This window comes from Ictalurus furcatus, chromosome 28 (assembly GCF_023375685.1).
Source record: "Ictalurus furcatus strain D&B chromosome 28, Billie_1.0, whole genome shotgun sequence".
Lineage (NCBI taxonomy): Eukaryota > Metazoa > Chordata > Actinopteri > Siluriformes > Ictaluridae > Ictalurus > Ictalurus furcatus.
The window spans coordinates 17,451,045-17,465,013 of record NC_071282.1 but is presented as its reverse complement, the minus strand read 5'-3'; the positions used below and the strand labels follow the sequence as shown (position 1 = coordinate 17,465,013).

At 39.6% G+C, this 13,969-nt stretch overlaps 1 protein-coding gene across 1 annotated transcript in view; it reads right to left on the bottom strand.

Annotated features, from left to right (window-relative positions):
* rgs3a (regulator of G protein signaling 3a) overlaps positions 1-13,969 on the bottom strand; it is a 128,296-nt gene that overhangs the window by 5,575 nt on the left and 108,752 nt on the right. Inside the window, exon 12 of the mRNA XM_053618387.1 lies at positions 9,053-9,123. Coding sequence (XP_053474362.1) covers positions 9,053-9,123 — 71 coding nt within the window. The remainder of the gene's footprint in view (positions 1-9,052; positions 9,124-13,969) is intronic.

Below are 13,969 nucleotides of genomic sequence, written 5' to 3'. Positions count from 1 at the left end.
TATTTATTCTCTATGTTCAAACATTCCATTACCGCATGAATAGTGCACATGATAATGATGCGACTTCGCTATTTTGCTTTTCCACCAAGCTGCTTTTGTGTTTCAAAGCCAAGGCCATTCAGGACTGAAGCTACTGCTCTTATCTTTGTCAACAGGAAGAAGGAGGAAGGTCATCTGTGATGATGTGTGTGTAAGGACTGCTGAGAGGCACTTCGCTCTTTCAGCCGGAAACAGGTAGCGCCCGAAAGAATCGCTCATGAATAAATGATCAAACCCACCATCATGGGCACTTTGGTGAGATACAGTCCTAAAGCTGGGGTAGTGGTTGCTTAACAGTTGAGGTTCTGGGCTAGTAGGGTCCAAATCTCAGAATTGTCTCTCTCTGTTGGTTTTTGGTCTCTTAAACATTGATGTATGCTTGGATTTCATTCCTAGTACCCCATCCTTGGCAACACCATTGGAAACACCTTGGAAACCATGATCACTGGGTCTCAGTGGACGTGACAGCCTATCCCTGGAACACTGAACGTGATGCAGGAACACATCCTGGATTGATTCACCAATCCACCTTCCAGCATGGTCTTGAGAGGAAACCAACATGGGCATTTTTGAACCTGAGCTCGGGATTAACCTGGGAATCAAGGCGCTGTGAGGCAACAACGCTACCCACTGCACCACCATGCCAACTAAATCGACTCTGATGCCAACGTGGCTCAATGAAAATGAATTGCTAATGTTGCGTTCCAAGTCGATTCTCTTCCAATTTTCCACTCATTAACAGCTCTCTGTATCTCCCAAAGAAAACCGTTCCAAAAACAGAAATGTCATTTCTCTCAGACGTTGTTCCACCACTCAAACTGGCTCATCAAACACCCGAATCTTTGCATTTAAGAATAAACAGGACATGGAATCATTCGGGACGTTTATCAGACAGCGCTTTGCTTTTCCAGTACACTTCCTCAGTCGAATCTAGAAGGTGCGTACGAGATGTCATCGGAAACTACACCTATCTACACCATTATCTCATGATCTGGACAAAGACTTTAATGCCATTTATACATAAACATGTTTTATTTCGGACGACGCTGGCGATGACGCACCCGATCCCTGCTACTCGCTCAAATCCGTTCTGATAAGATAAGAGCCGTGAAAAATGGTCAAGTAGTTAAGGAGCTGCGTTCCTCTCTGAGCGCACACACGGAGAAGCTGTTCCGGATTGTTTTGACTAGTATTAAGACTGTAAAAAGGGAAGAGAGAAAGCAGCTTGGAGTGGGGGGGGGGGGGGGGTTTAAATTGGAAACCTGAAGAGGTCTACCAAATAAAAAACAAAAGGAGCCTTTTTTTAGACAGTGTAAAGCAGAAACAGACGATCGGGACGTGTTTGACGGCCTTGTTTTTTCACTTCCAGTGGGAAATCTGGAGAAAGCGAGGTTTGAGGCATTGTGGGAGTTGAGAGCCTCTGTTAAATAGTTTACGGTCTTTGGAAAAGAGTTGCGAGTTTAATGGAACAATTTATGGGCTTGATCTGGTTTCAATACAGCAAGCGAGAGTTGAGAAGAGGCTGAAGATGGGGGGGGGGGAGGGGGGGCAAAAGAGTTGCATCAGAGGAGAAATGTCAGAGACATACATGCTACGAAAACTGATCTGAGAGCAGTTGGGATGCTTTCCTGCTTTGGAGAAGTCGAAGGAAATAGGCCTCAGTGAAGCGGTAGGATGTAAAGAAAACACATCAGGGGAAGTAAGACACATATTCAACTCAACACTCCCACCTAGTGTTCGGTAGTGCTCGCTACACGTGATATACAGCCTTCTAATGACGTCACAGTCGTATCAAATGTGCAGACGTCCAAATATTTACTTTATTATAGTATAAAGAAAACACATACACTTGACTGCTGTGAGTATAATATTATATAAAAAAAAAATCCTCTTTTCTCTCCTTATATACTTTTTAATATTCAATTTAAAATGTCATTTTTTCTTTTTTTGTCTAGCTTTTATTTCCTTCCCTTTTTCTCTTCCTCTTGCTTTGGATTTTTTTTTTTTTTTTTTTTTTTTTTAATCTCTGCATGCAGCATAATATATTTTCTCTTTTCCCTCCTTTTTAGTTTGATTTTTAATGAAAAAATATTACTGTCTATCAGTTTTACTTTTATTTCTTTTTTGCTTTTCTTCTGTTTTCCTATCCCTCTCATTTTGTAAAATCTTTTATCTGCACATATGCATATCTTTTCTTTTTTCCCCTCTCATTTAGTAGTGTGTACTTTTAACTAAAATGTCCTTCTGCATTTTTCTATTTTTATTTCTTTATTTTCCTTTCTTTCTTTCTTTCTTTTTGTTTTTTCCTAAAACTTTTTTTATTAGTTGATATGTATAATTTTTTATAAAATCTCCTTTCTTTCCTTTTACATTTTTTATTTCAATTATTTGCTGTTTTTCACTTTTTATATCTGTATATTGCATTTTCCCACTTTTTTTTTCTCTCCAGCTCATTTAGGATTTTTTTTTTATTTACACATGCATATCTTTTCTCTTTTTTCTAGCATTTTTTTTTGTTCATATTTTTCAGTTTCTTTCATTTTATTTTATTTGTTCTCTGTTTTTCTTATATATATATATATATATATATATAAAAACCTTTTTCCTTTTATTTCCTCACCTTTTTCTCTCTCTCGCTCATTTTATTTGTTTATTGATTTTCACATGAATATAAACAATGTTGTTCTTCTTCTGCATCTTCTTTCTTTCTTTCTTTCTTTCTTGCAGTTTATTACTAATCAAATCCTTCTTGATGGCTGGTTAAAATATTCTTGTCTCAACTGAACTATCACTCTCGTTAATTATTCAAATATGCAAATGAAAGCGTTGTCATTTATTACTCTATAATCAGCACCGACCCTGTCACTGAAATTGTGCCTCTCTGTACTAGTGCATTATGGGCATTCTCTACCACCCAGGCCCATCTTTCTCAAAACTGGTTCCATGAAACATTTTCTACTTTTTTAAAGTTATTAATGTTTTTATTCTGATGAATAATTCTGACGAATAGAATAAAAATGGGTTAAAAATTATTAAAAAAAGTAAAACAGCCAGACTCCCAGTAAGTAGCCGTAATATCATTGTACGGGTTAAATAACGTTCCTGTTTATTTCATTCCTTCATGAAATAAATCTGTAACTTTATATTTTAAATATTGTAAATAATTCTGTATTTATTTATTTATTTATTTATTTGGAGTTTGAGAACCCTTGCTCTAGACTACATCACTTTTGGAATTCCGAGAAACGAAACATTTTTCCAATATATTCAGTTTTTTTCGATGTGTGTGTGTGTGTGTGTGTGTGTGTGTGTGTGTGTGTGTGTGTGTGTGTGTGTGCAAGTGACAGCAGGATTTTAATATTTTTTTGCACATTCCCTGAGCATAGTCCTGCAGATGGTCTACATTCCACACCCCTGTGTGAATATGTCCACCTCTCAGGCATGCGGTGTCGATGCGACCCGCTGCAAAATAGCCGAGAGTTATTTCGGTTTGCGGCTTCATAACACACGGCTGAGGAAATGTCAGACAGAACATCGATGACCTTTAAGACCTTAACTATGATCCCCAAATCTCAGCCTGGCATCAGCAAGCTAATCTCACCTGGATTCTGTAGATTTGACTCTGCTGCTGCAGTCATAAAGACTGCCATGTGCTCATCCCATTAAAGTGAAGAATCTCAATAATAATAATAATAATAATAATAAACAATATGGATCAAATTCCAGTTGCACATGCTAAACCTGCTCGCACATCACTGGAACTCCTAGACAAAAAAAAGTGCTCGCTCACTATCAGCCAGAAACACACGTAAACATTAAACGCGCTTATTCACTGCAACCGCGGCTTATCGGTATCGCTCCCACGTCTAACGTTTCCCCTCGCCTGGCTTCCGAGGAGGGACGTCTCCGTCCAAATCCAAATCCAAACCGTCTCCCGGCTCCAGTTCCCACTCTGGCAGGCCCTTATTATCTCTCGCAGCATTGCTCTGAGCTATTCTGGTGCAAGAAAACCAGGACGCCTGCAGTGGGAAAGACATTTTAGAATGTGACAGCAGCCCGGAGAGACTCTGCAGCAATGATGGAGCTTAAAAAAAACCACACCAATGGGAATGAAATGGAGAGGGGGGAGGGGGGGTGGGGGGGGGGATGGAGGGGGAGGTTATAGAATCCAGGCTTGTAGTTCAACCTGAATGAGTGACCATTTTTATTGCTATTGTACACCCAGGGTTACGCAGCGGAGAAAACAAATAGATTGAGGCTTCAATAAACCGTGCAAAAGTATACAATAAACACACGCACGACATCAGGCGTTCGCAGAGGCCCCTCGTGCTTCTCCGGTGGAGCGTCGAGAGCGTTTACACGCCTGCTGGAGCCTTCAAATGTCACTCTTGTGTCAGTAACACAGGACCGTACTGCGCATTGCTTTACTCCACTACACACAACACAGTTACAGATAAACGCCAACGGGACGCAAGAACACGGAGAACATCTCCAACATCTCCAACATCAACTCCCAACAACACACACACACACACACACACACACACACACACACACACAAAGCATAAACGAGCAGGTGACTCACGTGGATCTCTCCCAAATCCCAGCAGAGACGAGCTCAACTTCTCACTTCACACCGTCTCCTTAGTTTAATCTCTATTCTAAGCTCTTTTCTCTTTCTTCCTCTCCCTCCCTTTCTTGTTCATCCTCAATCTGTCCATCACAGAAAGCTCGGAGGAGATGCCTACCTTTCCAAGTACTTCTCGGAGAAGTCCACCATCGTATGGAACATGTGTGTATGTGTGTGTGTGTGTGTGTGTGTGTGTATGTGTGTGTGTGGGGCAGGGTGGGCAAGAGGTGCATTCATCTAGCCCCTCTCAGCTCCTCTGAGCCTTTTTAAAGCCAGAGGAGGGGAAGACAGTAGGGCGGGGGTGGGATCAGGCCTCAGCCAATCACAGTGCGGAGAGGAGACGCTCCTATGTTGTGTATCCGCATGTTTACAGCTCACTCAATGTGTCAAAGATCCAGGAAAATCCAGGAAATGACTTTAGGGTATCAGTTAAAAGGGTTTCTTAGCGCATGTAACGTTTCTCTAAAATCGTGTTAGCAAAATTAATGAAGTAACTGTTACTACTCCTTTTATTACTCTTGGACTCGAGCCCAGGACTTAGCAGGTCTAGACAAAACCAACCCCAACTACAGTTATTCAACCCCCATTGCAAATCAGGCTTATTGTCAAAGCTTACAGACCTTCAGCTGTCTGCAACGAACAAATCAAACAAAAGCGATCGAAATAGTCCGACGGGACGAATGCTTCGAGTGGGTTTCCCCCCAAATTCAACAGAAAACGCAACTTAGAACGATTTCTCCTGTCAATTTTGACAGTAAACCCGATTTGCAATGAGGGGTGAATAATTTTCGATTGCAACTGTATGACATAACTGGACTCAACAGAAAATGACCTTTCTAAATGATAACTTTATATATTTTAACACTAATAGCTAGCTGAAGAAGCAGTACAGTGGCTTGCTATTAGTATTACATGACGTATTGAACTTTCAAATCTTTCTAAATAATACAACATGGCACAACAATCTTTATTTATATAAACTAACACTACTGTTATATTGCACGCTGGCTATTTAGTGTACTTAGCCTATAAGTGTAAGCAAAGCATCACTAGGGTAATATTAGCTAACTTTTTAAAATGACTTCGATGTCGGAAATTTGGCGTTCGGACAGAAATTTGGTGTTAGAATCGCAGAAACGAAGAAAAATGACGAACCGATGCCGTCTTACGGAAAGATGCTGGCTTTCCAGGATCACGTCTTTCATGCCTGACATTTTGCTTCCAAGTCCCTTCCAGTTCTGAATATCCCTCCTCTCTGTGTGTCAGAACTAAAGCCAAAAACAAAAGGCCTTGATAGAGTGCCAGCTCTGATTTGGGGGATTCTTCTGATTTTAGTCCAGCTTGAACGAGTACATACCCTGCTCCGTCTGAGTCCACACCGGGCCTGAGAGTGTACTGTACCTGAACTTAAACAAACACTTCAGCCAAAAACAAAATCTACACTACTGACTACAGCCAAAAAAACATTTTTTTTTTTTATTTGACTGGAGCTGTGAGGCTAACGAGCATATAAAGGAAACTTTTACAGTTTAGTATTGTGTAAGCAACTGGGAATTTGTCAAATTGGAAGAAAACTGGTCCCAAATCTAAAAGAAATAGGTGTGGACTGATTAAACAAACAATGGATTATAAATTTCCAGTAATTCCACTGTGGTATTTGGGTCTGCTGGTGAAATGTTCATTTTTGGAGGTCATTGCCGTGTTTGAAACTACATAACTAAGTCTAAAACCTAGTGGGAATTGGCAAAATTGGACAGAATTGTGTTAAAATCGAAAGAATCACTGATAAACCAAACGATCTGAAAGCCACACCCCCTACCTGAGCACAAAAAAAATACAAAAAATTGATAAGTAAGTGTGTGTCATACACTGAATAAATCCATATAAGTGACTCTAACGCTAGTTGAGAACTGGCACAATGGGATGAAAACTGGGTTCAAAGTTAACATTCTAGAAAGATCCAGTAGTTTCACTGGGATATCCGGGTCTTTCATTTTACATCTCTGTTGTAAAAGGGGAATAAAAATGGAACCTCAGGTCAAGAGCGTTATTTTTTGGCTGTATCTTTAGTAGGCATGGCAAATATTTTTCATCGCAGTGTTTGAAAGCACGTAATTAAGTCTGAAGCTAGGTGGAAATTGGGTAAAAAAAAAAAAAAAAACAGAGTCCAATTTAAAATAAATGTCCGATTAACCGACCGATCCATTACAAACTCTGAGGAACTTTTGGGTATTTGGGTTTGCTGGTGAAATTTTCATTTTGGATTTACATTATAAAAGGAAAAAAGATCTTTTTAAATCTCAGATCAGTCGCTTTATCACGTCTCTTTCTCAGGTGTATCAAATATTCGTATCATAAACATCCCATTTGATTTTTTACAGTGAACGGTAATAGTTCGCCACTGGTGCCATCTCAGTCCATCGTGACGGAACTAAAGATTAGCCAACACTCGGCAGCCACTGTTTAAGTAGGTGTTAACGTGTGGCCTTTGATTAACACGTGAGTGACGCTGAGCCAATCAACAGCTGATGAAGCACGGGCGGCTTTAACACCGATGTGAACTTTGACACGTCGCACACTGGAGATCATCTCTCTCTGATCAACGCAAGTTCTCACACACACCAATAAGACCTCGCTGGTGAGAACACACACACGCTCACTGATCACGTTTACGACAGTTTTAACAGATTTCAATTTTTTTTTCGAGATTCTCAAGGTGACTGGCGCAAATATGGAAAGACAATGCTCCACGTTTAAGTGCTACATTTCATGAAAACTACAAAAACATGCAGATAATTGAAAATCCCACACAAAAATTCGAATTAAGTGCTAGTTATGCTAGTTCTCTATACAGTTTGGGGGGTTTTCACATGTCTTTCATTGACACGTTTGTCCGTTTATACTTTAGTTAACGGTTTCCTACATTACCCACGATGCCATTCGATATGCCACGCCAGTAGGATTTAGCCCTCGCGTCATCTCCACCTAACGAGATCGATGCGGCGGAGCTTTAGTCCTTCCATGCTAATACCGCCATCAACTGCATCAAACTAATCATCTCGTAGAATGCTGACTAGCCGAGATACATCTCTGCCGTAACCGAGTGCAAGACTCTGCCGGCTGCATTGCATTCTGGGACTTTAACAAGCTTCTCAGTGGGGAATAACGAAAACGCAGCGACAAACCCGACCGACAAACTAGCGCCAAAATCTCGAAACACATCACAAATATTCCAGTATAAACAGATTCAATGCGCTCCAGGATGGAGTTCTCCTTTAACTGTAAAAAAAAAAAAAAAAAAAAAGAAAGAAAGAAATAAAAAAGAGAAAATAAACAGTAACACCTGTTAGTCACGTTTCACAGGAGTTTCATTCATCTCAATCATCCATTCCTATCAAGTTGCGGTGTGTATTGCGTGACCATTTACAGTTTTTCCACTCGTGTGGATAAAAAGCACAAAGTAAATAAATACAGCAATAAATATTTTATTACATCTATAACACCAGCACAAAGCACTTCCTGTTCTCTCAACACTTTCTATTTTATCCTCCTAAAACAAGGGGAAAACAGGAAAATTAACCGCCCCCCCCACACCATTTATATCCTCCAGTATATCGAAAACAAATAAACACTTTTTAAAAAAAGCTATACTTTTATTTGTATTATTATTATCATCATCATCATCATCATCATCATCATCATCATCATCATTATTATTATTATTATTATTAAACACTATGACTACTGTTAATAACTGCTAACACCATGGCTTGGGAAATTATAGAAGAAAAATAATATTTTTGTATTGCTAGTGGAGTATTTTTCCTACTAATGTGAAGTAACGTAACATTTCCTAGACATGAAACTGGAGAAAAGCTGAAATCCCTAAGGTATTAAACTAATCTCCCATCATGGCACCAGTTCAGCATGGTGTGTGTTGAGTACAAGGTCATGATTTTAGGCCTCTCAGATAATTAAATATATATATATATATATATCAGGGAAACAGTGGTTTAAATGAAGTGCCAGAAGCACTTTTTTTTTTTTTTTTACAGAGATGTGATTGTACACACAAAGAAAAAGCTTCACATTACATGGCCCTGTGAAGAAATGTCCCAGTGATGCACTTTTCCCCCAACCCAGGCTGCACAATAGAAGAAAAGACGCTCAGATTTCAAAGTTCTCAAATGCGTATTTAGCATGCGGTAGTGTGAGGAACCACAATGCCGCCTGAAACCCCCTGGGAACATCAGGTAACAGAAGAAAATCAATGTTTGCTAGCTTGCACTTTGAATCAGGAATAGCTTTTGTGTCGACTGGTCGAGCAGGAAAACTCAATAGCACACCAGAGAGATAGCAGTCTGAGGAAACAGAAGAACTTACAGGTTCTTGGACTTCTTCTTCTTGGTTCCGTCAGGGCTGACGTCACAGCTGCACTCGGATCCGGCGCTCAGCTGTGGGGAGAGCAAAAGAACAACAGTAGGCATCATCCATCCAGGTTGCCAATGAGCATGTGGAAACCAGACTGGGCTAAATCCTCAAGAGCCATAGTCCTGGAGAATGTGTAATGGACCCTGCACCAGATTAGGTGTGTGTGTGTGTGTGTGTGTTGACCAAGCTAATTTAATGTTCTGGCATAGTCCCAGAGTGTGTTTTTGATGAGAAAGGAACCTCTGTGAATCCTTCTACTACCATCAAACTGTGGCCAAGATTAAAGCCTTGGGTTAGACCTTGGAGTCAGGTTACCTTCCTGTCTTTGGAGCCTTCTGATTGGATAAGTGGACTGTGGAGGAAGAAGGGGGGGTTGGTGTGGGAGGTGAGGAGGCAGTAATCGGTCTGAGACTCTCCCGGGCTGGAGAGCGGGGGTGGGCTGTTCTGGGTAATGTGTTTGTTAAAGAATGCCCCATTGTGTTGGGAAGCGACCTCAAGTCTTAATCCTGATATGGCCTTACATGGAGCTGAGCTCTCACACTGTGCCAGGACAACACGTACCCCAATCCTGGCACAGACACAGGTAAACAGTCTGTTTAACATTCTCTATTTCAACAAATCCAATTTTCTATTTTCTGAATTCATGATAAGAGCAATCGTACAAAATTGCCACAGATTAGCATCAGCATTACCTCTTTAACCAAACGAATTGTGAAAGGAGTCATCTGCATTACTGGCTGTGAACTTATATGCCAATCATTTCCCTTTATAACTACATCAAACCTTCTGGATGTCTTTAATATTGGCACCCCTTATATTGTTCTTCAAATTGGGGGTTGCAAACCTTTGAACCCACTGTACGTATCATATGCTGTTGCATATATATATATATTCAAGATTTTAGCCTCAGCTTAGCATTAACTAATCTTCAACCAAACGTCATGGCTCATTTGACTTCAAGACGATTTTGTAGATGCGCCGTTTTCCTTCATTACTGCCTCAAACGTGTTTCAAACTTCCTGAATGTCTTTGGGATCCTCTCAGTTTTAATATTAGCACCACTGTAGCTCCTCTTATAATGTTCTTGACATAATCAGAACAAACTCAGCCAGATGTCATGCACTGCCTTGTTCAGATCAGGTCACAACATTCCAAAATATCTTTCTGATTTTGTCTGGTTTTGGATTGTTGTCTTGATACAAGACACTTTAAAAATAAAAACGGTATGTTTAACTATTTTCCCACTGAAACCCCGTGGGGGTGCATACTTTTGCATTCAATGTATGATATGTTGTCGCATATCTATCTATGTTCAAGCTTTTCTATATTTCTATATATCTCATGTTTTGTGAATGGTGCAAACTAGCTTCAGATTAGCGCTAGCATAACAACATCAAACAAACTTCAAGACTTCTCCACCATTTTACTTTATTGGCGCCCCCTTTAGCTTGACTGATACGGACTTACAGTGCTTTGCATAAGTATTTACCCCCCCCATTGAACTTGTATCTATATTTTGTAGTGTTACAACCTGGAACTGAAACGCCGTCAGTATTCACATGATGATTAGTGGAATTTATACTTGCCTTGATGCAACATACACCCACATTAAATTGAAATATTTTACACATTCCAATCTCCTATTTTCTAAATGCATGACATGTGGAATGGAAGGGGAAAAAAACACCAGACTGACCCACGTCATCCGAGCTGCACAAAGTTTGAGCAAAAGTCTGAAAGGTTAGGTTTGTGTTTGACAGAACAAGATCTAAACAATATGAAATGGACCATCAGTCACGGCGTCATGTCATTTACCCGAAACCAGACCTGTACATGTACACAACAATTAAACCTTCTAATCTATTAAGCGTCATCCGTCCAGTAAAACCTAGTTGAACGATATTTCCGGAAAGCACATTTTCACCTCCCCCAATTCCTCTTAAACACCTCATAAAGAGTCGGAGCTGTACACAATGTTCTCGAGACTCGTGGGGTTACAATGAGGCTCTAGGATAAGTGAGCATGGAAGCAAATAGACCACTGCTAGCATGCGTTCAGAGCTTACTGTAACGCTAGCACCGAGACTGTAGATCAAAATAATAAACAACAGTACAGAGAGAGAGAGAGAGAGAGAGAGAGGCGCTACATGAATGCTAAGTGCTTCAAGGGCGCAAGTCCGAAGTATACGCTTAATGCTCTGGCATTGCACATAGAGTACACTTTGAAATTTTGCCAACTTTGTGTGCCTTCCAGAATTATTGGCACCCTTCAGCAAGGGTGTGTGTGTATGTATATATATAACATGCATATGTAATATGCGCGATAAGATAAGATAAGATATTTTGAGCTCAAACATACAGGAACACAAATAACATTTTATTCCGCATTTGCGTTTGTTTTTTGTTTTTTTGTGTAAAAATGACGTATGAGCTTTATTTGGTCAAACCCGAGAATCCTATTGTGTCAAACACAGCAGGCGACATCAAACAAGGATGATCCGTTATCAAACAAGGGAAAGGTCAAAACTAGGAAGTATAATGAAACGGTCCTCAGAAAACAAAACTAGGGCATAAAGTGACTAATTTCATGATAAAAAAGTTTGCATAACATGGGCACGACAGGGTATAAATTAGCAAAGAAATCGAGAAATAACACGGAAAAGGTGTACACAGTAGGGTAACAAACTATTATTTACTCTATTATTACCTTATATTATCACCTTATATTATATTCTTCAGCACTGAGCTTCCTTTTCTAGATGTTTACATACATTTGCATGAAAACATATCCGCTGCCTGGTCATTTATGTTACAACCCTCACTTCAGACTAGCACAAGAAGTCTGATGTTTTCAATTGTTTTGGTTCCTAAAAAAGATATTAGCTCGTTCCCAGACCCAGCTTTGGGTCTGGCAGCGTGTCAATAGCTCTTATCAGTACTTGTAATAAATTCCTATTAACACCACTCGTTTGATTCAGTTCCTGTCTACAGTTGTCAGGCTGCATCTTGCCCTCGACCACATCAGGGCCGGTTCTCACTGGGTCAGACAGCTGTTTTAATGTGCCAAACCGCAATGCCATGAGACCTCGCTTTCGGAAGAGCAGAAACCTGAGAACGGCTGCTACCCATAATCCCACCAGGGGTCAAACGTGCTATGAAAATAAAGTGGCTAATCTTAGAGCTTGGAACATGAGAACCAAAGTAACCAAAGTTAAAAAAAAAAAAAAAAAACACAACAACAAAAAAAAAAAACCCTGAGGCAAAGTGTTCCACAGGCAGCATTAGCACTGCCAATAGGGTGGAGAGGAGGGAAATCTGTATATTACATATGCGGCTGTCCTGAACTTTCCTCTACATTTCTTACATGATAAGTCCTACTTTTTTAAAAAATAATTTCAGGCTTGAAATAGACTTGTTCTATTATCTATTATATATATTTTTTACACTTTGGAATTTGGGGATCTTTGTTTGCCTTCCAGAATTATTGTCACCCTTCAGCAAGGGTATATATATATATATATATATATATATATATATATATATATATATATATATATATAAAATAATGCATATTTTGAGCTCGAACATACAGGAACGCAAACAGTTTTTTCCTTGTGTAAACTCATGGCGTATGAGCTTTATTTGGCCAAATCCAAAAATCCTGTGTGTCAAACAAGAATGATCCATGATCTGTGTCTAACAAGGGGAAGGTCAAAACTAGGAAGTACAATTAAGCAGTACTCAGAAAACAAAACCCAGGGCATAACTTTAGTTTTTTTTTTTTAAAACAATTTTAAAAATATTTATTTAGAATGTTGGCTTGAAATGTCTAAAAGCACCTAAAAACAGGCTGAATAATATATTTGACTTATAATAATCTCGTAATAGGAAATATTAGATAAACGTCACCCATTTTCACGAGAGCAACAAAGAAAAGCTGGAGAATTAGGTGCTGAAAAAGCAGAACTTTTATAGGAGCGCTTATTACGGATAACACAGAACAGGTGCGAGTGATCAGTGGGACGTGTGACATGGTCATGTGACGTGCTGGGGCTGATGGGTAATGTAGTTCAGTGTGGATTTCAGCATAACCATGACATATAGCTGCTTTTCACTGAGCAATTGGAATATTATGCAAACCATTGTTATAGCTTGTCGCTGGTTAAATCCAGCTTAATATTTACCGGAAGATTTTATTAAGACAAAGTTAGATATATTTTTTCTTAAAAATGAGATTACGTTTCTAAAGCAAAACATGTCTGACGGGATTATTTTTCTTTTTACACATAAAAAAAAAAAATAAGACTCATTTCCCAGAAATACAGATGTTGTTTTTTTATTATTATTATTTTCTTGAAATTCCTTTTTTTTTATTATTATTATTGTTGTTGTTGTTGTGCTGTTTGTTTACAACGTCCTGAGAGACACCTGGGACTCGACGAGATGGAGCAGGTCTTCTCTGGCACACCAAACGCAAACACGTATACACTCAGGAGGAAGTTCGTTAAAACGCTCCTCTCCTTCCTCTCATGAAGCTTGCTCGGACGGCGCCCTTAACGGCGTCCAGCTGTTCGCCAGATGCATCTGCGGTCAGCACAAACGCAACTATTTACTAGCATTTCCCTAAACAGATCATTTACAAACTTTGCAAAAATGTAAACCAGTCGCTTCACTGGGAGGTCGGAGTTGTTCGGCGGATTAGCGTAAAGCATGCGTCCTGCAGATATGACTCATCTTTATGAAACGCAAACTTCTTTACGGATATCGTCGTCTTTCTTTTACCTGAACAAAACACTTCCCGGTGACACTGGCTTTGTAGTATGTATTAGTTCTACCGAATACTTACATAATAGCATATCCTGTAGAGTTC